The 22589-nt window shown below is 53.6% G+C and overlaps 1 protein-coding gene and 1 long non-coding RNA gene across 6 annotated transcripts; one reads left to right on the forward strand and one right to left on the reverse strand.

Moving 5' to 3' along the window:
* The first annotated feature begins 962 nt into the window (after positions 1-962).
* KCNAB3 (potassium voltage-gated channel subfamily A regulatory beta subunit 3) lies at positions 963-17792 on the forward strand. 4 transcript variants are annotated; one of them, XM_063301647.1, is made up of 15 exons: positions 963-1374; positions 4524-4567; positions 5085-5122; positions 6065-6144; positions 8840-8884; positions 9168-9212; positions 10301-10344; positions 10671-10757; positions 11911-11946; positions 13943-14028; positions 14129-14249; positions 14872-14966; positions 15746-15866; positions 16773-16861; positions 17284-17792. In XM_063301647.1, exons 1-15 carry the CDS (start codon positions 1136-1138, stop codon positions 17371-17373), a joined length of 1260 nt encoding a protein of 419 aa, XP_063157717.1. In that variant the 5' UTR covers positions 963-1135; the 3' UTR covers positions 17374-17792. The 4 variants fall into 4 exon arrangements, with proteins under 4 accessions (XP_063157717.1, XP_063157719.1, XP_063157718.1 ...); XM_063301649.1 differs by having other exon boundaries at positions 14183-14249; XM_063301648.1 differs by lacking the exon at positions 11911-11946.
* A 17-nt stretch (positions 17793-17809) lies between these two features.
* LOC134495955 (uncharacterized) lies at positions 17810-22334 on the reverse strand. Of its 2 annotated transcripts, XR_010067857.1 has the most exons (4): positions 22170-22334; positions 19513-19708; positions 18579-18707; positions 17810-18169 (listed from the first exon to the last, which is right to left on the reverse strand). It is a non-coding gene; the product is annotated as an uncharacterized LOC134495955 (long non-coding RNA). The 2 variants fall into 2 exon arrangements; XR_010067856.1 differs by lacking the exon at positions 22170-22334 and having other exon boundaries at positions 19513-19869.
* Positions 22335-22589: the final 255 nt, after the last annotated feature.

Raw genomic sequence — 22589 nt, forward strand, 5'->3', positions numbered from 1 at the left:
TCCTACGACGCAGGACACTTCCGTGCTAGGGCGCGCTCTCTCACCTTCGGCTCCCGAGGTTTTGCTCAAACAGCCCCTCACGTTTTGAAGGCCACAGTGCTGGGTTCCAGGTGATTAAAAGACATCTAAAATTTCGGCTTGCCAAAACCTGACCAAATCAGAAACGCAAGAAGTGCATTTCCAAGCATGCATGAAAATTCAGGTCGTATTTCTCCTGCCTCCCCCGCCCTTCCTCAGCCAGGTGGAAGACGGGGGCCTGACCCCCCCCCCCCGCTGCCCACCTGGCAGGGATCTGCACCCCGAAGAACCAGGAGACACGCTGCCCTCCCCTGCCATGGGCGCCCTCCGTAGCTTGAAGGAACGGAGGAGCGGGATTTGGGGGACCAGCACCCTTTTCCGGGGAAGAGGGGCCCGGAAGGAAACCCCAACTTTAGCTGCGCCCAGCCCGCACGGCCAGAGGAGGGGGGGGCGTAGTGGGGAGAGGCCCTCCCAGCGGCCGCCGGAAGAGGGCAGTGCAGGCTTGCGAGTCTCACCCGCCGCTTAGAGCGGATCCCCCTCCCCAACCCCGCGCCCCCCCCACTTTGCCGCGCTTGAGCTTCACGCGAAACGGCTCTTACTCCCCCCGACCCATGTTACGCCTTTCCCCCCCTTCCCGATGTGCTTGACACGCAGTCCTTTCTTTCAAGTGGATTTTCCGGGGGGTGGTGGTGGAGGCGATGCCCCCCCTTTTCAAGCTTTCCGCAGCCATTGTCCCCCGCCCCCCCCGGGTCCTGGGATTGTGCCCCACCCGGCGTTTGGTTGGGGGAGTGCTGGATTTGGGGAGGGCGCTGCGCCCGACGCCCCGCACCACGACCCAGTGCCTGCTCGCCCGGCTCAGGGGCCCCTCGCCCCCCCGGCGCAGGCCAGGCGGGGGGCGGAGCCGGGATGCAAATGAGGCCCGGCGGCGGCGGCGGCGGCGGCGCAGCGCGGGGGGCGCCCGGCATCCCGGAGCCAGGCAGCGAGGGCGCCGCGCCGTCCCGCTCCGTGGGGCCCCGCTCGCCCGGCCCCGCTCGGCCCCTGCGCCTCCCGCGCCGGGCAAGGCTGCGCTGCGCGCCCCCGGCCGCGGGCTCCCCTCGCCCGGCGCCCCGACGGAGCCATGCAGATCTCCATCGCCTGCACCGAGCAGAACCTGCGGAGCCGCAGCAGCGATGACCGCCTGTGCGGGGGCGGCGGGCGGGCGGCGGGGGGGCCCGGCCAGGGCAACGGCGCCTTCCCGCCCCCGGGCAAGGGGCCCCGGCTGGCGGGGGGCGGCCGGGCGGCCGGGCAGACCCTGACGCACCACCTCGCCTTCCTGCTGCGGGAATCCACCGGGCGAGCCACCGGCATGAACTACAGGTAAGCGGGGGGGGGGGGGGCGGCACGGGCCGGAGCAGGAGGCGCGGGGCTGATTGCGGGGGGGCGGAGCGGGGGGCACCACTCTCCGGGTATATTGGACTACAGATCCCATCGGCCGTGCAGCACTTGCCGGGCGGGCTGGTGGCGCTGAAGGTTGCAGTCCTGTGCTGTCGTCGGAGGGCTAAGGGGCGGGGGGGGGCTCTCCGTTGCTGCTGGGCCGGAGGGAGGCAGTGATGGGTTGGGGGGGACCAACGGGAACGCGGGCGGGGCCGGGTACCCTGTTCCCGGCGTTCAGATTTCTGGGACACTTTGTCAGGTTTGGAAGGGGGTGGAGGAGAGAGAAGTCATTTTGGGCATTGAAGAGGGGCAGGGGAAAGCGGGTGTCCCCATGCAAGGGGGGATGGGGTGAAAGTGGTCCCTTTTCTTGCAAATGGGGAGGTGGTGATGGGGTGGTGGCCAGGATTCTGGGGTTCTTTCTTCCCAGAATTCTGGGGAGCATTTACAGAAGAAAAGGGCTGGGGGCTCCAGGAAAGAAAGGTCTTCCTGAACCCCTAAAACAGAAAGAAATAGGCTCACAATTGGAGCCAATATGGTTGTCTGGGAAGAGGAAGAACATTTTCCAGTAGCCCCAAAGGGTTCACGTAACCCCCCAAAACACTTTCCCCACCACTTTCCCCCACCCTTACGTTTCTGAGAGCATTTTAACTCCCTGTTTCATTTCTGGCATTTTAATTAAAGTTAGACTGTTTTTTGTGAACTTCAAAGTTAATTGACTTGCTCCAGGAAGGGGAGGAACAAATGGGGCTGCCAGGGTTGGGGAGGCAGAAGTGATCCAAGACTTTGGGGTTCCCTGTAAAAAAGGCGCAGAAAAACTGCACATTTCCCTAAAGATGTGTGACTTTGATGGCAATGACCGTTCTCCAACCTGGTCAGATGTGAAATCCAGATGTGCTGGATTTCAGCTCTCTGGTGTCCTGGCTGGAAACTGAGGCTGAACAGATTGGCAGAGCAGGAGGTGGGGGGGTGAGGTATCCAGCTTTGTGTTCTGCTCAGTTTAAGGCCCCCTGCCTGCCCCAAATAATATTCGAAGAAAGCTTGCTGGTGTAAAACTCCTGCTTTTCCGCTGAGTGTGAGCCTCTGTGTGTGTGTGTGTGTGTGTGCAAGAGGTGCAAATGGGGTGAGAGAAAAGGCTTGGTATGCGGTGTGGGGGGGGGGATGGCCACCTCTAAAGACATTATGAGGAAGGAGGCACGATGCCAGAGGAGCAGAGTCCCAGTGGGAACCAGGCCTGGTGGGGCAGGCTGCCTGGCCAGCCGCCCGGCTCAGAGGACCCATTCCCTTGGGGCCCGCAAGTCAGGTTGTTGTTGGGGCTGGCCAGCCTCCAAACCGCCTCACCAATTCCACCATAATTGCTGCTGTGCATCTCTCCCCGGCTCAGCTTCCCGGGAACTCGGCCAGGTGGCAGATTAAAAGCCGGCGATGACAAACTTTCTACTCAGGGGCTCAGGCTGAGCCCTAGGAAGCAGCAGGAGGAACCGCTGAGGGCGGTGCGGGGGGGGTCAGGACCATGCCCAGCAGTGGGGCCAGTGAAGGTCACGGAGCCAGGCAGCCATCGTGTCCCACAAGGCGTCATTGCCAATGTATATCCTGCAGGCTCCCATCTCTTTCTCTTGAAGACGTAGCGAAAAAACGGTGGTTTAATATTTGCAGTGCAGGCTCCACATTTATTTCTTGAGTGGTTATCTGTGTGTGATTCTTTTTTTTTTCTTTTAAGAAGGGGAATAGAAAGTATAAAGGGTTTTAGCAGGCCGTCACTACAAGGCAGGATTGAAAATAGCTCCCTGCGTGAAATCAAAGTGGTTTGTGGCCTGTTTCCTCCCCAGCAATTAGAAGCATCTCAGAAGCAGGAGTGACTCTGTTTTAAGGCACCAGGCGCAAACCAGCATCTATTTTTATCTTTGTTGTTGCTCAGAGCAGTGGCTCCCTAAGAAAACTGCGGGAGTCACCCTGGGCACTGAGCCGCTCAAGGGAAGAACAGGACCCAAAAGGAGCAGCCATGTCCTTTTGGGGTGTGCCAGAAACTTGGGAAGAACGTCCAAGAGCGAATTCAGATGCTCTGGGCGCCCGGGAGTTCCTGGCTCGCTCATCCGCAAAGGACCGAATGATTGAAGATGCAGCTGTTCCCCTTTGAGTGTGTTGCTCTATACTGGACTTCTCCAAGGTGTGCCCTCTAAATGTATCAGACTACAACTCCCAGCATCCTGGGCAGCACAGCAACAGTTTTGCATATGATATGGAGGGCCTCATGCTCTACCTCAAAGAAAGCTGACATGAAACACAATTGTTGTGTAGCTGGAGAAAAGCTTGAACAGGAGAACAGGGACCCTGTAATGATAGGTGGGAATGACCTTGGGAGACAGGGAAGAGCAGCAGACTAGACAATGGTCAGACAAGAGGCAGCTGAGCCCACAGAAGCAATGGGGGTGTGGCATATGTCTCAGAAGGGACCCTCCCTAGTTTCTGGGACTGTAAAGGTAAGGGAGGAGAGATGTACTTTCAGACTTGCAAGGTTGTTGTCAGCCTTGCGAGGTAGTCCAGACAAGAAGCACACCCAGAAGTACTAGCTCTAACTTGATTGTAAGGTTACATTGACAGAATCTTGCAAGTCTGAATGATCAGATAAGAGGCAGATGAGCCCGCAGAAGGAATGGGGGTGTGGGAAACGTCTCAGAAGGGACCCTCCCTAGTTTCTTGGAGCGTAAAGGCGAAAAAGGAGAGATGTGCTTTCAGACTTGCAAGATTCTGTTAACATAACTTTACAATAGAGTAGAATTAGTTCATCTGGGGCTGCTTGCAGTCTGGACTGCCTCTCAAGGCTGACATCAATCTTGCAAGTCTGAAAGGACATCTCCTCCCCCGCTCGCCTTTACAATCCAAGAAACTAGGGAGGGTCCCTTCTGAGATGTTTGCCATGCCCCCATTCCTGCTGCGGGCTCAGCTGCCTCTTATCCAACCATGGCCCTGTCTGCAGCTCTTCCCCCTGTCTCCCAAGGTCATTCCCACCTACCATAACAGGGCCCCCCTCCAGTGCCAAAAGCTTAGCTCAAAGTTTGCCCCCTGTTTCACCTTCCCATTTCTTCCCATTGCAGGAACCTCGGAAAGTCTGGCCTTCGAGTCTCCTGCCTTGGCCTTGGTGAGTTCCAGAGAATGAGAAACAAGGGCCGGGGCTCAGGGGCCCAGAATAGTTCTGATGAGTGGGAGGTCCCCTCAGTTTTGGGAAGTCCTCTTGGATGTGCTTGGAGCTTCATCCTTCACCAGCCCACCTCAAAGGCCATCACAGATCTGTGTAAGAGTCCATTCCCAGACTGATCAAGGTTCAGGAGACCATTATCTCAGCAGCCGAAGACTGAAATCCTCCCCATCATCAGTGAAAAGCCTGGCTGGTTCCCCAGGTCGCAGGAAGACAGTTAGAAAGAGAATTGAGAAGCCTCCATCCAAGGAGGGAACTAGGAAAAGAACTAGTTTGTTTTCTAGAATTCTTGTGCCTTTCTTCTCAATAAATCCTGCTGGAGAGACTCGGTGGGAATCATGCTTGGAAAGAATCACTTTTGGTTCTCGGCAGCTTAAAAACAGCTTAGCAGATCCCTAGGCAGAGAGCAGGAGGTTCAGCCTGGCTGAGCCCCATCTCAAGAGTGTGTTTTCTTGTGCAGGTACGTGGGTGACGTTTGGGTCCCAGATCTCTGATGAGGTAAGAATCAAACTTTACCCATTGCATGACCCTAGAGGGAAGAGGGAACAGCCTTGAAGGACAGAAGGAAGAGCCGCCACCAAAACAGTGGTCAGATAAGAGGGGTTTGAGCCCTGGCCGAGAGAGTAACGTGAGAAAGCATCTCCGACAAGCCCCTCCCTGGTTCAGACAAAGAGGAAGTGAGGGAGGGGAAGTGCATTCAGCCTTGCACGAGTCTGCCGCTATAGCTACGTTGTTCTGATCTGTATGGCATTGGTTTCTTAGTCTGGTCTACCTCGTTGGGCTGACAGTGACACTGCATGCCCTTGCAACAGCGCGGACACTCTGCTCTGACACCTTTAGTTGCACTTTTACAATCAGGAGGAATCTGTTTTGATTGGGCAAAAGCCACCCTTGATGCACTCTGCAAAGGAGGAGAAGCAAAGCTTTTGCAGGCTACACAAATCCAGCTTCTTCAGTCTGTCTTCTGAGGACAAGGTCCTCTTCTTACTGTTCTCTGAACCTCCTCCAGTTTCTCTGAATCCTTCCTAAAATGGGGTGCCCAGAACTGGACACAATATTGGACTAGATCAGTGATTTTCGAAGTTGGCAGCTACAAGATGTGGACTTGGACTGCCAGGAGTCCACGCATCTTAAAGCTGCCGACTTTGAAAAACACTGGAGTAGGTTGACCTCCGCCTCCTCTCATATTCTCAAAATTTAAAAGACACCTCCCCCCCCCCCGCACAACTGGAGCTGGCGGAAAAAGATTCTGCTGAGAACGCTTTTTTCCCCCTGCTTCTGAACTGTTAACAGGCGGGAATTAAGTGGTGGGTGGCCGATTTTTTTACCTGTGCCAGAGAAGCTTCTCCTGGGGGAGCAGTGGGGGAGGGAGGGTGAAGCAGCTCAGATTAAAAGAGCCCCCTCCCCTTTTCCACCCCCCCTTTCTCTTTCTGCTTCTAGATGGCTGAGAACGTGCTCACGATCGCTTACGAAAACGGGGTCAACCTCTTTGACACGGCTGAAGTCTACGCTTCCGGCAAGTAGGTTTGCCTGACCCACCCTCGGCGTCCTTGTGGGCAAGTGGGGGCCGGATGCAGAGTGCTCTTGGACTGAGCCCGGCACTGCTTGGAAGTGGCAGGGATCCTCTCCCCTTGGGCAACTGAGCTGGGGAAAGCGGGTGCTTTTACGGCCCCTCCACCAAAGTGGCAGCTGTGACAGTAACTGTGTGCCTCCTAGCTGAATGGTGTTGGGGCCAGGCAAGAGAAGGAGGCTTTCCAGCTAGGGAGGGGGAAAAAATCTGGCTCTGATGCAGAAGGAATTGAATTGTCTGAATGAGAGAGGCGCTGCCCTCCCATTGCCAACTGCCCTTTGCTCTCGTTGGCCCTCCCAAAGGGGACCTCGACCACGGCCCCACAAGGCATTCTGGGCGTCACCCACCTCTAGGCTGACCCCAATTCCCCTTCTGTGCTGGGTTCCCAACTTTCAACAGCCCAAAGCAATTGCCAGGGATAGGGGAGACCTATCAAATACCCACTCCCATTTCACAGGCTCTCCAGCTCTTTGGGCACTTTGCACGGAGGAAAAAAGTGCTTTTTCCATGCTCAGAAGCCCCCTCCTCCTCGGAGCTCCATTCTAGGCGAGGTGGCTTAACCCTGCTTCAGCATCCTTCTTTCCAGCTGCTGCCTGGTGTTATTTCCCTGCCTGTCACTTTGGAAGCAAAGCACCCGCCTGGGGCTTTTCTCTCCAAATGTGGCCAATTTCAGGCTCGGCGACATGATTCTGTCAGTCTGGATTTGGGGGATCAGCTGAGTCCAAACAAAGGCTCTGTGTGTGTGTGTGTGTGTGTGTGTGTGTGTGTAATCTGCCAAAGCATGATGGGACGTTGTTCAGAAGATGAGAGAGAAAACTTGGAACGGCTGATTCAGGTGGCATTGGACTGCAACCGTAAGGGCCACAGCCACCAGACAGACAGGACCTTTGTACAAACAGTAGCCAACAGGGCACACACTTGTGCACTCACACACACACCAACGCACAAATGGGCATCAGTCAGCTGGAAGGGTTATGTGGCTGCAGGTCTCCGCTCCTCCACAATGGCTGCAGAGTTGCTGTTTTGTAGGAGGAGAGTTGTGTTAGTCTCCAGTGCAAAAAATCAGGAGTCCGGTAGTGCCTTTTCTGACGCACCCATTTTATTCAAAGGGAGAAGCTTTCGTGAGCTGCTTCTCCCTTTGAATAAAATCGGTGCGTCGGAAAAGGCTCTGCCAGACTCCTCCTGACTCCAGTGTGTATAATTATTGGGGAAGGGAGGGCTACACGGCATGGCTTTTTCCCCCCAAACTGGAAATACCAAATGATTTCCTGACACAGCCGCTGACCAAGAACTGCATTAGTCCCTTGCCACAAAAGCAGCAAAGCATCTTGCGGTACGGCGTGGCCTCGAAGCTCGTTCCTTAAAGGCACGCAGGGTTCCCTGTGCTCGGCAGAGAAAGGGAAAAGGGGGGGCACAAAGGGGCAGGAGGACACCAGAGGTGGGGCTGTGAGGAAGGCTGAAATGCCTGGATATTTCCGTGTGGAACACAGATGTGCAAGAGATGCATTTGGCCATAGAGGCTTATTTTCCTCTTCCTGCCGCGCGCGAGCGGCTGCGTCTGGGCTGCGGAATCAGGCCAACCTCTGGGGGGCCGCGGAAGGATAGAGGAAATCCAAACTCAATGTGGTAGCCCGCGTTGGAATCCCGAGCCGTGCAAATTGCAGATGTTTCCTCTAGTTCTGCGGCTTCACACAGCCGGGAAAGCGGTGGAACGAGGCCGCGAATGGTTGCAAACAGGAGGAAGACCGATCTCGACTACAGGAGAGAGATGATTGAAAAGGCAACGTACCATGCTAGTTGCAGCCCACTAATGCCTCCATCCCTGCCCTCCCACCAGCTTTTGGTCTGTAACGCAAGAGGAAAAAGCTGAATGGTTCTGTGCTGCTGGTCCCGCTAACCCTCAGCTGCAGAGTTTATCACGCTTGGTGCATTCTTGGCCTCCAAGCCGGCCCGCCAGTCAGGACCAAAAGTCAGGAGTCCGGTAGCACCTTTTCCGACTCACAGATTGTGTCACCAGGCAGTTTTTGTTAGCTGCAGCTCCTTTCATCTGATGCATGGAGGGGCTAGACAGATCAGTCAAGTCCAGTGTTTCTCGACCTTGGCCCCTTTAAGATGGGTGGACTTCAACTCCCAGAATTCCCCAGCCAGCGCTGGGATTTGGGATTTGAATTCTGGGAGTTGAAGTCCACTCATCTTAAAGGGGCCAAGGTCGAGAAACACTGATCTAGCCCCTCTGTGCATCAGATGAAGTGAGCTGCAGCCTATGAAAACTTCTGACTTTTAATAAAAGTTGTTAGTTGGACAGAATCCTGATTTTTGTTTTTTGTTTTTTTGGCCACCAGAGACTAACATGACTCTCCTACCAGTCAGAACAGAAGCTTTGATCTGAGTTGTCCTAATGGCCTCTTCCTTCAACAAACTTTTTCTTTTTTTCTTTTTTTCTTTTTTTCTTTCTTCCTTCCTTCCTTTCTCTGTCTCTCTTTTCCTTCCTCCCTTCTCTCCCCTCCCTCTCCCCTCCCTTCTTTCTTTCCCTTCCCTTTCTTCCTTCTTTCTTTTCCTTCCTTCCTTCCTTCCTTCCTTTCTTTTCCTCCCTCCCTCCCCTTCCCGTTCCTCCCTTCCTTCCTTCTCTTCCTTTTTTTTTCCAGAGCAGAAAAAACTTTGGGGAATATCTTGAAGAGCAAAGGATGGAGGTAAGGCAGCCCCCCTGGTCCCTGCTTGCAGATGGGACTGACGATGCTCCAAACCCAGATCAACAACTTTTAACCTGATTCTTTCAATGGGGGTGGAGTCCCAGCATCTGTATAGGATGCTAATTGGGGGGGGGGTACCAAAGGGAAATGTCTCTTCCACTTTTCCTAGCCTAAATGAAAGCTTGCACACTTGCGAGACGATGCGAAACCGCACGTCTCTCCCTTTAGGGCTGTGAGGGCCATCCGGCGCTCACCTTTCCTCTTTCCTCTGACTTTCTTGCAGGCGTTCCAGCTACGTCGTCACCACAAAAATTTACTGGGGAGGCCAGTAAGTGTTCGGAGGGTTAGGAAGAAATGTGGGATGAACTGTGCGCTGGGAAGGAGGGGAGGCCGCCTTCTATATCCGAGACAGGATCGTCTGCAGAAAAATTGGGCAGCGGCAGATTTTTTTCCCTCGGTGCAGCCTTTCCAGAGGCAGTCGGTGGCCTCGGATGGCATTGGACTACAACACCCATCACCCCCCGTGGCGGTGGGGAGGAAAATGCACAAGGGCACACGTTTCTCGTTATGGCACTGCGTATTCGGGGGCCTGGCCCTGCGGTTCCAGAACCTGGCTTTGAAACGGAAACCATCTACAGCGAAAGCTAGGCGGCCACGTGGCGTGGCCATGGCCACCCATCCAAGGCTGCTTAAAGGCCTTTTGGGAGAACAGATCCCTCGAGCTCCGTTTTAGTTCTTCTGTTTATTTTGCATTATTAACAGGCCCCTGTTTAGCACACGGGTGGCACAGGGGCCTTACAAGTGAAGGAAACAGAACTTCCCGAGTTAGGTACGGTCTACCTTTTGTCAATGGTGAAGACAAAGATTCGATGGGAGGAGCTCTTGCTTGGGAAACGGGGGCCAACCCCCTCCTGCGGTTTTCTTCCCGGGTACCTGTTTGTTGATTTCCCCCCAATCTACCTGGCGTTTGTGGAGTTGGGGCGCAGGGGTAGCAGCTGGGCCTGGACATGATCCTTCACCCTTTGTTGTTGTTGTTGTTGTTGTTGTTGTCAGGGGGCGTGGTGGCTCAGCAGTTAAGACGCCAGGCTTGTCGACCGGAAGGTTGCAAGCTCGGCGGTTCGAGACCCAAGTGCCACAAGATGGAGTGAGCTCCCGCACTCACCCCAGCTCTTGCCAGCCTTGCAATTCGAAAGCGTGCAGATGCGAGTAGATACATTGGCACCGCTTCGGCGGGAAGGCAACAGCGTTCCATGCATGTCATGCATGGACACGGAAGCACCTGTGGACAACTTTGGCACTTCGGCCGTGGAAATGGAGACGAGCACCACCCCTTAGTGTGTCATTACACACGACTAAATGGGAATCTTTACCTTTTTTTTTTCTTAACCTATTCTTGTTCTCGTTATTTTTTTAAAGGGCTGAGACCGAAAGAGGGTTATCCCGGAAACACATCATTGAGGGTAAGGGCAGGGGGCCGCGAGAGGGCTTGTGGGCCAGAGCCAGGACCAGTTTTTTCAGGCAGGCCAAAATGCGTGGGGCTGGGGAGTGACCCCTGGATGGGAGCTGAGTTTCACGGGAGAGGGGACCAATTAATGGAAAGGAAACCATCTCTGGGGCTAGGACCGGAGACTTAAGAAAACGGGATGGATAGATGACAAGCTCCGCTTCCCCTGCTGGTGGCCCCAATTCCCATCATCCCCAGCCTAGAGGCCACTGAGCATCCCTGCCCCTCCGGCTTTGGGGCTTCTTATTCCAACATTCCCCCCACACACACTCCATTTTTCAGGCTTAAAAGGGTCCCTGCAGAGACTCCAACTGGGATATGTTGATATCGTCTTCGCTAACCGGATGGATGCTAACAGCCCCATGGAAGGTGAGTGGCTTCCTCTCTTCCGGTCTTCCCCCTCAGCAAACTTTAGGGGGTTCAGGATAAAGGAACCCCCAATTTCCCAACATTGTTTTGAGCAAGGGCTGTCTCCTGCATCCACAACAAAATGCCTTTTTACCTCTTCCTGCTGAACAAAATGCCTTTTTACCACTTCCCGCTTAGGACATACAATAATTCCAACAACCACGTGGTTTGCTTAATAACCATGTGACTCGCTTAACAACCACCGGAAAGATGGTCGTAAAATTGGGTCAGATTCATTTAACAACTGCATCGCTCAGTAACCAAAATTCTGGTCCTGATTGTGGTGGTTAAGCAAGGACTACCTGTACTGGAAATTGGGCCCTCTTTAGCCCAGCTTTGCCCCAAGGATGCCCACTTATTCCACACAAGCAAGGCTCTCTAATCTAGCAACTGCCTTGCAAGCCAAGATATTGTTACCTGCAGCCCCTTAGCTCCTGGAGGAGGGATTTCCACTGTCCTGACTCCCATTCAGGACTTGGAGAAGACATTCTGGTCATGACCATCCCAGCTAGGTGACAGCATCTAGCCCGGCTGGAGCTCCAAAGCTGAACCAAGGCAGCACTGGTTATGACTTCAGGGAAGTTACAACCGAAATCACCTGGAAGCTACGCTGGGAAGTTGAAAAATTCCTGGGAAGCACTGCTGGGAAGAATATCGGAAGCCACTTCTTGGTGTCTTTATATTTTTCTATATATATTGCTCTCTTTTTTTGTTTTCTTATTGCCCTTTTAGCTTTTTCTGTTCTTTCTTTTTCTTTCTTTTTCACTTTCTCTGTTCTAATTTAGTTCTTATTATTGTTCTAAAAACCTTTAACAAAAAGTATGCAAAAGAAAAAACTCCCGGGAAAAAGGCAGTGGGGAATCCCAGGTATGTTTCTGCCCGAAAACCAGCCTGGTTCTGGCAGTTTCCCCCTTCTTGGCGGGGACCTACCCGCAAAAGTGATCCTTGGAGCCCGGCCACCGTTCGCCCCATTTTTCTCAGGCTGGGTGAGCAAGGGGGCCGAGGCTGAGAAGGGGTGGGGCCTGTGTGGACCCCCGCCCCAGTCTCGGTGTCCAGCCCCCCAGGCTGTCCCTGCAAACTCCAGCCTGGTCTCACTGCTTCTCTCCTTCTGCAGAGGGCGGCCTGAACTTCCGAGTGTTCTTGCTAGAAGGTACTGAAGACTGCCCCCTTGTGCCCCCCGCCCCGTTCCCTGCTCCCCCTCCTGCCCCTTGCACCCCGTACCTCTCAAGCCTTTAGAAGCAGAGGCCAAACAAAACAGGCCCGTTGGGACGTTTCGGGCAACCCACCGGTTCTGTTTAGATCAGGGTGTCTCAACCTGAGCAACGTTAAGACGGGTGGACTTCCACTCCCAGAATTCCCCAGCCAGCGCAGAATCATAGTAGAAAGGATGCTTAGGAATCAGTGTATGAAGGCTTGAGAGGCATGACCTGCCTTTTTGTCTCCCCTTGAACCCAGGACTTCCTTTGGCCCCCATAATAACCTCCTAACTGTAGCCAGTCCTAGTCTATAACCCCTTAACCCAGTGTTTCCCAAACTTGGCAACTTTAAGACGTGTGGACTTCAACTCCCAGAATTCCCCAGCCAGCATGGCTGGCTAGGGAATTCTGGGAGTTGAAGTCCACACGTCTTAAAGTTGCCAAGTTTGGGAAACACCGCCTTAACCTTCTGCATGTCATCCCAGAAGTAAACCCCTCTGATTTCAGTGGGGCTTACTCACACCTTAGCGGTCCAGGTGTTGTTGGACCTGCAAAATGTGGTAATGTAATCACGCTGTACCTCTGCGTAGGACGCAAATGTGTGTCGTGTGTAGTTGCAAGTTTTGTGGCCTGCTATATGAAGCTGTGTACGGGTTGTGCTACCCACCACGCAAAAGACTCCTGCTGTTATCGTTTCTGCGGCTACTTAAGACATCCGGAAATCCTGACCCCAAAACTTTATTCCGTCTGGAGAGATGCCTTGTTGCGCTCTGGGGCCTGAAATCAGGCCACAATGAAAGGAAGAGCAGCAGAGGCCGTGGAGAGAATTGGCAACCCTCCCGGCGGCCAGGGTCCTTCCCTGAGGGTGCACACATGCAAACCCTTTGGGGCCCGGGTGTCTTTCAAGTTGCGTCGACCCACCCACGGAAGACGTTTTGCGTTTTGGGAAGGAGGGGAGAGGCCAGTCGGCCTGAATGTGTGTGTCTCCGGAAGAACTTTTGAAAGGGCTTCTGTGTCAGATACTTCATTCCTCACTCTCCCCTTCCTTGGTTTTTGTGAAGAAGAAATGAACAAAAACGGGCGGTTATGACTTTCTTTATAAAAAGTGATGGAAAAGTCTAGGCTGTTTTCAGCTACGTGGTGCCAAACTGAAAATAGAATGTGGCAATGGAGAATTACTGATGGGCTGATTTCAGACATTGGACCCAGATTTTTTTTTCTTTTTCTTTTCAACTGTGATTAATTGAATAAACCACATGGCTTCTCAGAACATGCTACACACAAACAAGCCATGTTTGGTTTATGCATGAACTCGCTGTCCATGGGGACCTTCTACAACTGGTCTATGCACCGACTTGGAGAAGGGGTCCAATTCCCTAGAAAGGGTGTGACTGCCATCTTGACTTTTTGACACCCCTCCCTCCTTTCCTCAGAGGCCACCTTCCAAACTTCCTGCATGTAACTTTTACATTCAGGCTGCAGAGTTTGGAGGCATCATTTAAATCAATGTTTTTCAAACTCGGCAACTTTAGGATTCCTGGGAGTTAAAGTCCACGCATCTTAAAGTTGCCAAGTTTGAAAAACACTGACTTAAATCCAAGTTTTCCGACACGGGCAACTTCTGGGTGGGGGAACTTCAACTCCCAGGATGCCCAGCATGCTGGGGAACCCTGGGAATTGAAGTCTGCACATCTGGGAGTTGCCCGTGTTGGGGAACTCTCTTAAATTCCGCTGCGTGTGTCAGGATGTGATTCCCATCAGATTTTAGAGCTGAAACGGAACAAAATGGACCGTCAGAGGACGGTCTGCATCAGGCTGTTTGATTTCACTTCCCTTTTCCATCCCGACCTGATGATACGAAAGGCTTCCGGTCTTTGATATGAGAGGAGGGGGGCAGGGGAGAAGATGCTCTCGTCCCCGTCTCCCTATTTTTCCTCTTCTCCCGGTCAGAGATTGTGCGAGCCATGACCTACGTGATCAACCAAGGGATGGCCATGTACTGGGGCACCTCTCGCTGGAGCGCCATGGAGATCATGGTAAATTCGGACTTCCTGGGGCCAGTAGAGGCTGGCTGGAAAGGGGTTCCTCTCTCTTGCCCAATCCCTTCTTCCTGCTCCCTTTCTTCTCTGGAACTAGGAAGCCTATTCCGTGGCACGACAATTCAACCTCATTCCGCCCGTGTGTGAACAGGCGGAGTATCATATGTTCCAGCGGGAGAAAGTGGAGACCCAGCTTCCGGAGTTGTATCACAAGATCGGTATGCGGAGGGGGAAAGCGGGGCTCGGGGAGGGGGCAGCGGAGGTGGGTTGCTGGTGCCGGATTGGGGAGGGAGATCAAACGTGCGGCTGGGGAGCGGAAGCCACAGGGGCCCCAAGGAACAGCAGGCAGAGGAGGCAGCGTGCAGGAGGCGGGCTCTGCGTCGTCGTGTCTGGAAAGTTGAAGGAGAGAGAGCTGCAGAATGGCCCAGGTGGGTCTCTGTCCTTCTGGCCCATTTCCCCCGAGGAGCTTGTCCCTGCGCGAGAAGGCTCCCCTCACCCCACTCCCTGGCGAATCCCTCCCGCCGTGCTTTGACCGAGGCCGAGCACAGAAGGAATCCGGCTGTGTGTCCTGCTGGGCTGGGCACCCGGCTTCCCTCCCCCTCGGAGGCAAGCCATGACTCCTGCACGCGGCGCCTTGCAGAAGTGCAGGTGGCTTATTAGCCCCGGGGCTGGCCCAGGTTTGGGGAATCGGCGGAGGATCTGGAGGGCCCCGTGCTGTGGGGACACGGCCGGCCGGGGGGGCGAGCCTGCAGGGTGGGGTGGGGGCGATACCTGAAGACTCGGCGAGAGGAAGGGGGTCCACTGTCTCCCCTGACCACCTGCCCCATTTGCCTGCTTCAGGAGTAGGAGCCATAACCTGGTCTCCGCTGGCGTGTGGACTCATCACGGGGAAATACGAGGACCGAGTACCCGAAAACTGCCGGGCTGCCATGAAGGTACGATCCCACCCCCTCTGGACTGCAGCTGCCATCCTGCGGAAACAAAACACGGTCCCTTCCGGTCGGGTTTTCCAATCTGGGCAGCTCCCAGCTCGGTGGACTTGAAGGCTGTCTTCTAGGTGTGGGGAGCTCAGCTCCCAGAGTGCCCTGGCCAGCATGGCCAAGGCTGAGAATTCTGGGAGTTGGCCCATACCTCTGGAATTTGCTACGGTTGGGCCCTACGGCCTTCAGGCAACCATCCTCAACCTGGTGCCCCCCAACTCTTGGGATTCTGGGAGTGGCACATCCTTCGCACTTGGAAGGCACCATATTGGGGAAGTGGGCATTGGCAGGGCAAAGTTCCCAGCAACGTTGGCCTTCTTGGCCTTCTGCCCCCATGTCCTTCTGGGCTTTTTTGCGAGTCCCAAGCAGTTGCATCCTCAAGGCTTGCTCCAAAGTGCGGAGCCCCCAGTGCTGCTTCCCTGCCCTGAGTTAGGGATCTGCTGGCTGGGCGGAGATGATGGTGGACAACCGGCAGGTCCAGACGTGCCGGGCTCTCTCAGAAGTGAGGGAGAAGCCTGGGGCTCCGTTCTTCTCGCTCCTTCCCCCTACCCCAAATGTTGTCTTCAACGGACGCTGAGTTGTATCTCCGCGTCTCACGCCTTACCCATCCACGCAGTAGTTCATTGTAATACCCAGAAGGGATTGTGGGAAGGTCTGTTCCGAACAGATGCTCGATGGTGTGGCTGAGATTCACGGCCCTCCGTGATGCATCTTTGCTCTCGGTGCCCTTCCAGGGATACCAATGGCTGAAGGAGAAGCTGCAGAGCGAAGAAGGGAAGAAGCAGCAGAGCAAGGTGAAAGAGCTCCAGCCCATTGCCGAACGCCTGGGCTGCACCGTGGCACAGCTGGCCATCGGTGAGGACTCTGGAGGATGGGTGCGCGTGACTCTCTGCACATGTGCGTGCATTTTCGTGGGAAGACTCCCAGGCAGGCGGGTGTCACACACCCCCCCGGGGACTCAGATAAGGCCTTCACAATGGGCCTCCCACCTATGGGGAATGATGCACAGCCTCGTTTCAGACAAGAGCCCAAAATGGGCATCGCTGCCCAGGCCTTTTCGGGGTAACAACTGCCCCCAGATGAAACTTCTGTCAAGCAAAGGGCTGAATCGGTTAACGTCCTTCGATGGATGAGTTGAAGGGGTGTGCAACTTGAGCTGTGACCCTGTTGGGCTGGGAGAACAGTTCCTCAACAGCCCCTGGAGAACGTTCACAGCAAGGAGTGACATACAGGTAGTCCTCAACTTAGGACCATTTGTTTAATGACCATTCAAAATTATGACCGCGCTAGGAAAAGTGACTTGCAACCAGTCCTCGCACTTATGACCGTTGCAGAGTCCCTGCAGTCATGTGATCAAAATTTGGGCACTTGGCAACCGGCATGCATTTACAATGGTTGCAGAATCCCAGGGTCACGTGATTGCCACCTGCGACCTTCCCACCCGGCTTCCGACAAGCAAAGTCAATGGGGAACCGTGTGATTTGCTTAACAACCGGGGCAAAAAAGGTTGTAAGATCGGGCACGACTCACTTAACAACCACATCACTTAGTGGCAGAAATTCCGGTCACACATGTGGTCGTAAGTCGAGGACTACCTGTACAGAAGAGTGTCTCTGAATGGACTGGAGACAAGAGGGAATTATCACACACACACGCATGTGCGCACACACACACCACTTTTAGAGAGGAGGGAACACCCTACCGGAAGAAGGTGCTAAACGCGTTCCTTTCTGGCCTGTTTTTCGGCCCTCTTTCTCAAAGCCTGGTGTCTCCGCTCTGAAGGGGTCAGTTCTGTGCTCTTGGGGGTCTCTAGCGCCGAACAGCTCATTGAGAACCTGGGATCCATTCAGGTGAGTAGGAGGAGGAGGCCAGAGATCCGGTGGTCGATCACTCAGAGGGTGAGGCGGGTTGCATTGAACCCTGTGAAGGGAAGGGCTGTTGGTGGGAGCAGCATGTCCCCAGGCCACCCACATTCCAGCTCCACCCGAGCTTTTCCGACCAGTCGAGGTTGTTTTAATGAAAATGGGTAAATATGCTGGAAAACACCAGCCTCCAGCCCTCCCCGGAGCCCACCCGAGGCCCAAAGACGTCCTTAGAGAATAACAGGGGTGGGGGGCTGCACAGGCTGGAGGCCTACCTACCCTTCCCCCCAAAGGCAGGTTTCTTAGCCAGCTAGGCCCACCTACCCATTTTGTGACTGCACCCTTGGCACTTCGCGCCTCGCCCCTGAGCTTCCTCCCCGTTCGCACCGTCCTCCTCTCTCCTTTTACAGGTCCTCACCCAGCTGACCCCACAAGTTGTCCAGGAAATCGATGCACTCCTGGGGAACAAGCCCAACGCCAAGAAGGAGTCCCGGGCGTAGGGACACGTTGGCGCCCGGGACGGGGCTCACTTTTGTCCCATCAGACTGCCCCCTCCTGCTCCTCCATGGATCCGTCCCCCCGCCCGCCTCCCACCAGCCGCTGCCTTGTACGGGGCGGGGTGGGCGCAGAGGAGCCGCTTTGCGCATGAACCAAATATCCGTGTACTTCCATGGCAGGTGAAGGAGGAGGATTCACCCTGCCCCCTGGCAGCCGCTTAGTCTTGAGTTCAAACCGTGGCATGAGCAACAGCGCTGGGGCTTGGCGGGGGGACCCACTGCTTCCCGCCTGGGCTGGCTGGCCAGAGCCCGGGCCGCTTTGCCCCTTTCTGTAGCACAAGGCCTGGCTCCCTCCAGAGGGGCGGGCAGAGGGTTGGAAGGGGGCAGCCTAGAGAAATAAGCACAACCTTGGTATAAGATAACCTTGACTTGCCTCGGTGTAAGATAACCTTGATTTAACTGCAACCCCCTGTCCCTGTGTGGAGTCACTCTACCGTCCCTCTTTGTTTCTCCGGATTGTTTTCCATGGCTTGGTTTTCTCCCTCTCTTGGGGGTCGTGTGACGTGGCGACTGGGGGGCCTTCTCGCTGGGGAGTCCCAGGGGTTGTAGGCTCAACACCGGTCCGAAAGGCGCCAGGTTGGGGAAGGTCAGCTCAAGGAACACCTGCAGAACCATCACGATCACAACCGGTCCAGAGTTCTCCGGGATGAACACCAGCACCATGCCGGAAATCCCTGAGCGGCGTTGCCAAAGCGTTAGGTTGGCCTCAGTCAGGACGTAAGTGGGAAAATCCCACACGCTGTGAAGCAAAAACAGATCCTTTGTGCTTCCAACCCATCACCCTTTAAACCCCAATTTAACTCTTCCGTGTTTGCGTTTTACTTTTCAATTCTTTTGGCCTCCCTTGTTCTTACTTCCATTCCTCACAAAAGTAATCTGTCCAGGAGAGCTTTGTGATTCACCCTTTTCGTCCTTTATTGTTCCTCCCTCCCCCCAAAAAGGAGGGCACGTAGAGTGCCACCTGCAAGGTCAAAAAAAATCAAGGTTGTGACCTTGTGATCAAGGCCTCAGCCCTTTTTGTGCGCATGTACACTTACGATGCACATAAAAAAGGGGTGACCCGCTGATCGTGCAATTGCAACCACCATCTTGCCTTTTTTGACCCCTCCCCTCTATTTCTCAAGAAGCAAATTTGCAGGTCAACTTACCTGCCTGGATTGCCTGTCTAGGCCAGTTACCGCCTGCTGGTTGCAGCCGATCTTGGAAGCGAAACTAGGGTCCAACTTGGTTAGGATTGGGATGGGAGACCACCAGGAACCTCAGGGCTGGTGACTAAACTGGGAAGGGGAAAAAATCTCAGAAAAAAAGAGGGCAAGTTGCTTCTCTGCTGCTGCCGAGAAAACGGAGTCACCAAGAGCTAAGTGGGACTCGGCAGGTGTCACATCTTCTGTTCTCTCTCAGCTCCTCAGTCCCCCTTCCTTCCCTCCCTCCCTCCCATCCATTTTCAAACCACATCCAGTCTCCTCTTAGGGAATGAGCCATCTCTTTTAAAAGCAATAATAAAATTGCCCTTCAGGGTCAAGGGTCACTTGGGCAGTGGGGAGAGAGGAAGGACAGTTACTGCGTTCCCACCCCACGCTCTGCTCCGGGACGCCTGGTGCCCCCTTTTGCACTTCTCACTGCTTCCTCCGCCTTGCACTGGCTGTGAAATTTACTCTAGAGTAGCACCTCTGCTCTTCCCTGGGCCTCTGCTGGTCAGAAGAGACGGTGGGCTTCCTCACAAAAACATGCCCCGTCCCTTTGCATGCAGCTAACAAATTCTCCCAACAAGAGACCCAATTTTTGACCTTGGACTTGGCGGTGCCTCCGAGTTGCCAGTTTGAAATGGCAGAGGGTGCCACTCGGGTGCCTCCCACGTTGATTCCTGCCCTCTAGTAGGCTTTCTGTCCTTTGCATGACTCTGGAACAGCCACATTGCACCAGAAGCCATACAGGAAGGGTGTTGATGTTGGGCAGGGTTATTCAACTGGCAAAGCCCTGCAAAGAAACCTCCGTTCTCGCCTTTCTCAATCTCCATTCTGATTTTGGTGCAAAGCACTCCTCTATCAAATCTGACCATTTTCCAGATAAGACGCATTGCACCTGCTTCGCAGACCACTTCTGTACATCTCTCTCACACTCCGTGTTGTGGTGGCTGGCCGCCATTAGCACAAATGTGGGGCTGCAACTCATTTTCTGGAGCGTTCGCTTTTTAAGTGCCCGGAAAACATCCAGCAGGTTCAGGGGTAGCAAAGTGTGGAGCCATAGTAACTGAAAACAGGTCCATGAGCATTTCTACCTATCAAACACAGGAGACCCTCCCCTGGGAAATGTGGCAAGCTGCCAGATTGGTTTTTTAAAAAAAATTACGTAAAAAAAAACTTTTTAAAAAAAGTTTAAAGTTCTTAAAACTTTTAAAGAATCTGGTATAGATTTGTGCCCCCCCCCCTTCTGAAAGCTCAGGACTTTATTGTTCCAGTAGCAGAGAATATCTGTCGCTCAGGGTTGAACTGGGTGCTCCCTGAGCTTGGCGACCGGCTGGCAGACGTTTCGTTGCCCGTAGGTTAGCGCCTCTGGGTGCTGGTGATGCCAGCCGGTCGGCTAATGAAACGTCTGCCAGCAAACCACCGAGCTCAGAGAGCACCGAGGCCTCCGTTATTTACTGTTCGGGGATGCAGGAAATTTGAAGGGAATAAAACAGTGGATACGTTCAGTTTTCAGGTGAAATAATTCGCATCCTCATATAACAAAGCAAAAGAAGCCCATTAGAGCTTAAGCCCTAATCGGCTCTGATGAGAAGGAAAGGACGAACTCGGAGCCTGCTGCTGAGCAGAGGTTTGTTCAGCTCAGGAAGGGAAAGAGATGCGTGGAGGGATGTGCAAAATCTCTCCCAGCAGGGCTGCCTGGCTGAAAGTTAACTTTGATGGGACTGAGCTTTGAGCCAGTGAAAAGCATGAAAACGGGGGAACATATTGGAAGAAGTCAGCCGCCCTTCCTCCTCCTCCTCTTCCTCCTCCCTCGAGCCTTTATTTAGTGCACAGCCACGCAGCCTTCTCTCATTCCAGCTCTACCCCCCCCCCAGCTGCTTCTGCAACCTGGCCGCCTCTGCCTGTTTGGCTGTGCCCTGGGGGTGATGGGCACCGGGTTAGGGGTGGCTCTGCTGCTCCATCTGCAGAGACCACTTTGGGGGGGAAGACCTGCTTGAAAACAATAGAACGGGGGCACATCTAGCTCATTCTAGGTTCTTTTTTCTCCTTGATTGTGGGTGGGGGGGGGAGCGGGGAAAGTATTTGAACTGTTGAAATAAACACTAGATGATGAAACCAAATACAGCTGGTCTGCACTGGCGTCATTCCTCTTTCTCACATCCCTTCTGAAGAGGCGGTTGGAGGTTAATTTAACCCGGTGCTGTTTTCAGCTTCTCCGTACAAATCAGGTGATAAGTTGCTTGAGCAAAGAAAACCCCCTGAACTGTTATTTCTTCCTGAGATTTCTGCTAAAGCACTGTGATGTCCCTCTGCGACTTTCTGGACACCTGACATTTTGAGTGCGCTTCTTTTATTTTCCTTCCCTTCCCTTTTTTTGTCTGGAAATACATAGCGGACAAGGTGCACGTTACCAGCCTCCAACGTGACCTTTAAGCGGGCAGCTTCCAAGCCCTGTGTAGATAATGGATGCGTTCTTAGAAAATAAAAATGATGGGTAGCTGCAGGCTGGTGAATTTCTTGGAAGCACATCAAGTCTATCCGGAAAAAAGACTGAAGCAAAAGCAATTAGGGGCATTGTGAAAAATTTAGCTTGTCAAGGTGCCCTCTACCACGCCAACTTACCACTGCGTTTTTTCTGCAGGGCAGGTAGGCGGCACTTGCCCCAGGTGAATATTCTCTAGGCTTCAATTAAACTGGCCCTGCCCGGTTTAACAAGTGAATAAAAAATGTGCACGATGCTGAATGTTAGGCTGTCCGCTTTATGGAGATCTGGACCTTCACCCAGTCACCCAGCCCTAATGGCACCTCTGGAGTTAGATTCCTGAAAGTGCTACTTGACATGTAACAAGTGCCTTCACGTTGGGATGACTGCCTCGCGGGCTGGACAAGCAGAGCTGATCCACGTGCCGAAGGTCCTCCAGGGGAACTGGCACTTCCTCTCAACTGTGCAATTACATTATTCAAAAGGAAACAACCACAAGCTTCTCTGTCACAAACTGAGAGGTTAGCATTGCATTCTTTCAACATGAGAAGTTTTGCTATTAGTCCATTCGGACAATCCTGCAAGGCATGGTTTAAGCTACTGCTGCTTCACCTGGAGCTTGGGCAGCCTTTCTCAACTTGTTGACCCTGGAGGAACCCTTGAAGTATTTTCCAGGCCTTAGGAAACCCCTGCACATTCAGGTTCAAATAGAGGCTAGAAGTGACCAAATTATTATATTTGTTTCCTGGGTAGGCCTGTCTAGATGCATTCACAGTGTTCTTAAACTAAAAACAAAGAATGAAACTTGCCTCTTTAATGTGACGCTGCCCGAATTTGAAATAATGTTTTAAATGAACCGTGATCTCCCAGGGAACCCCTAGGGACCCCTTGCAGAACCCTGGATGAAAACCCCTGGCTTAGGCAGGAGGAGGCTGGCACAGACTGATGGTCCTGCAAGCAGGAGCCAGACACGGGCACTCTATTGTTCTGCTTATTGCAGGGACAAAATGGCTCACACAGGCGGCCAGTGGAAAGGAAAGCTGTCACTGAATTTTGGGAAAGCCACACACTGTCCACTGCAGCCTGGTGGAGAAAGCTGAGTCTTTTCTCAAGAGCAGCTCATGCTGACTAAAGCCCAGGGAGTTGTAATCCAACATCCTTGTTTGCTTCATCTGGGCAAGCCAAGCTATCCAAAGCAGTTGGCCAGGTCTGACCAGAGAAACGCATGAAAAGTCAGTCAGACTGCTGGAAGAAGCCAGAGGAAATGTCTGCAATTACCAGATTAGAAGAGAAAATGAATGAGAACCAGAAGTGTGCCAAACAAAACACAAAACCATAAGTAAGTTCCAGTCACAGGCGAGGCGATTTTGTTTTTCATCAGACCAGTCTGAGAATAAAAGAAGCAAAGCAAGCACATTATATGCTTGTTGTCACTCAAGTGTGTCTTTGAACGACTGATTGAATGACTGAGCCAGGCAAGTGGTCCTTCT

Source organism: Candoia aspera, chromosome 4 (genome assembly GCF_035149785.1).
Source record: "Candoia aspera isolate rCanAsp1 chromosome 4, rCanAsp1.hap2, whole genome shotgun sequence".
Classification (NCBI taxonomy): Eukaryota; Metazoa; Chordata; class Lepidosauria; order Squamata; family Boidae; genus Candoia; species Candoia aspera.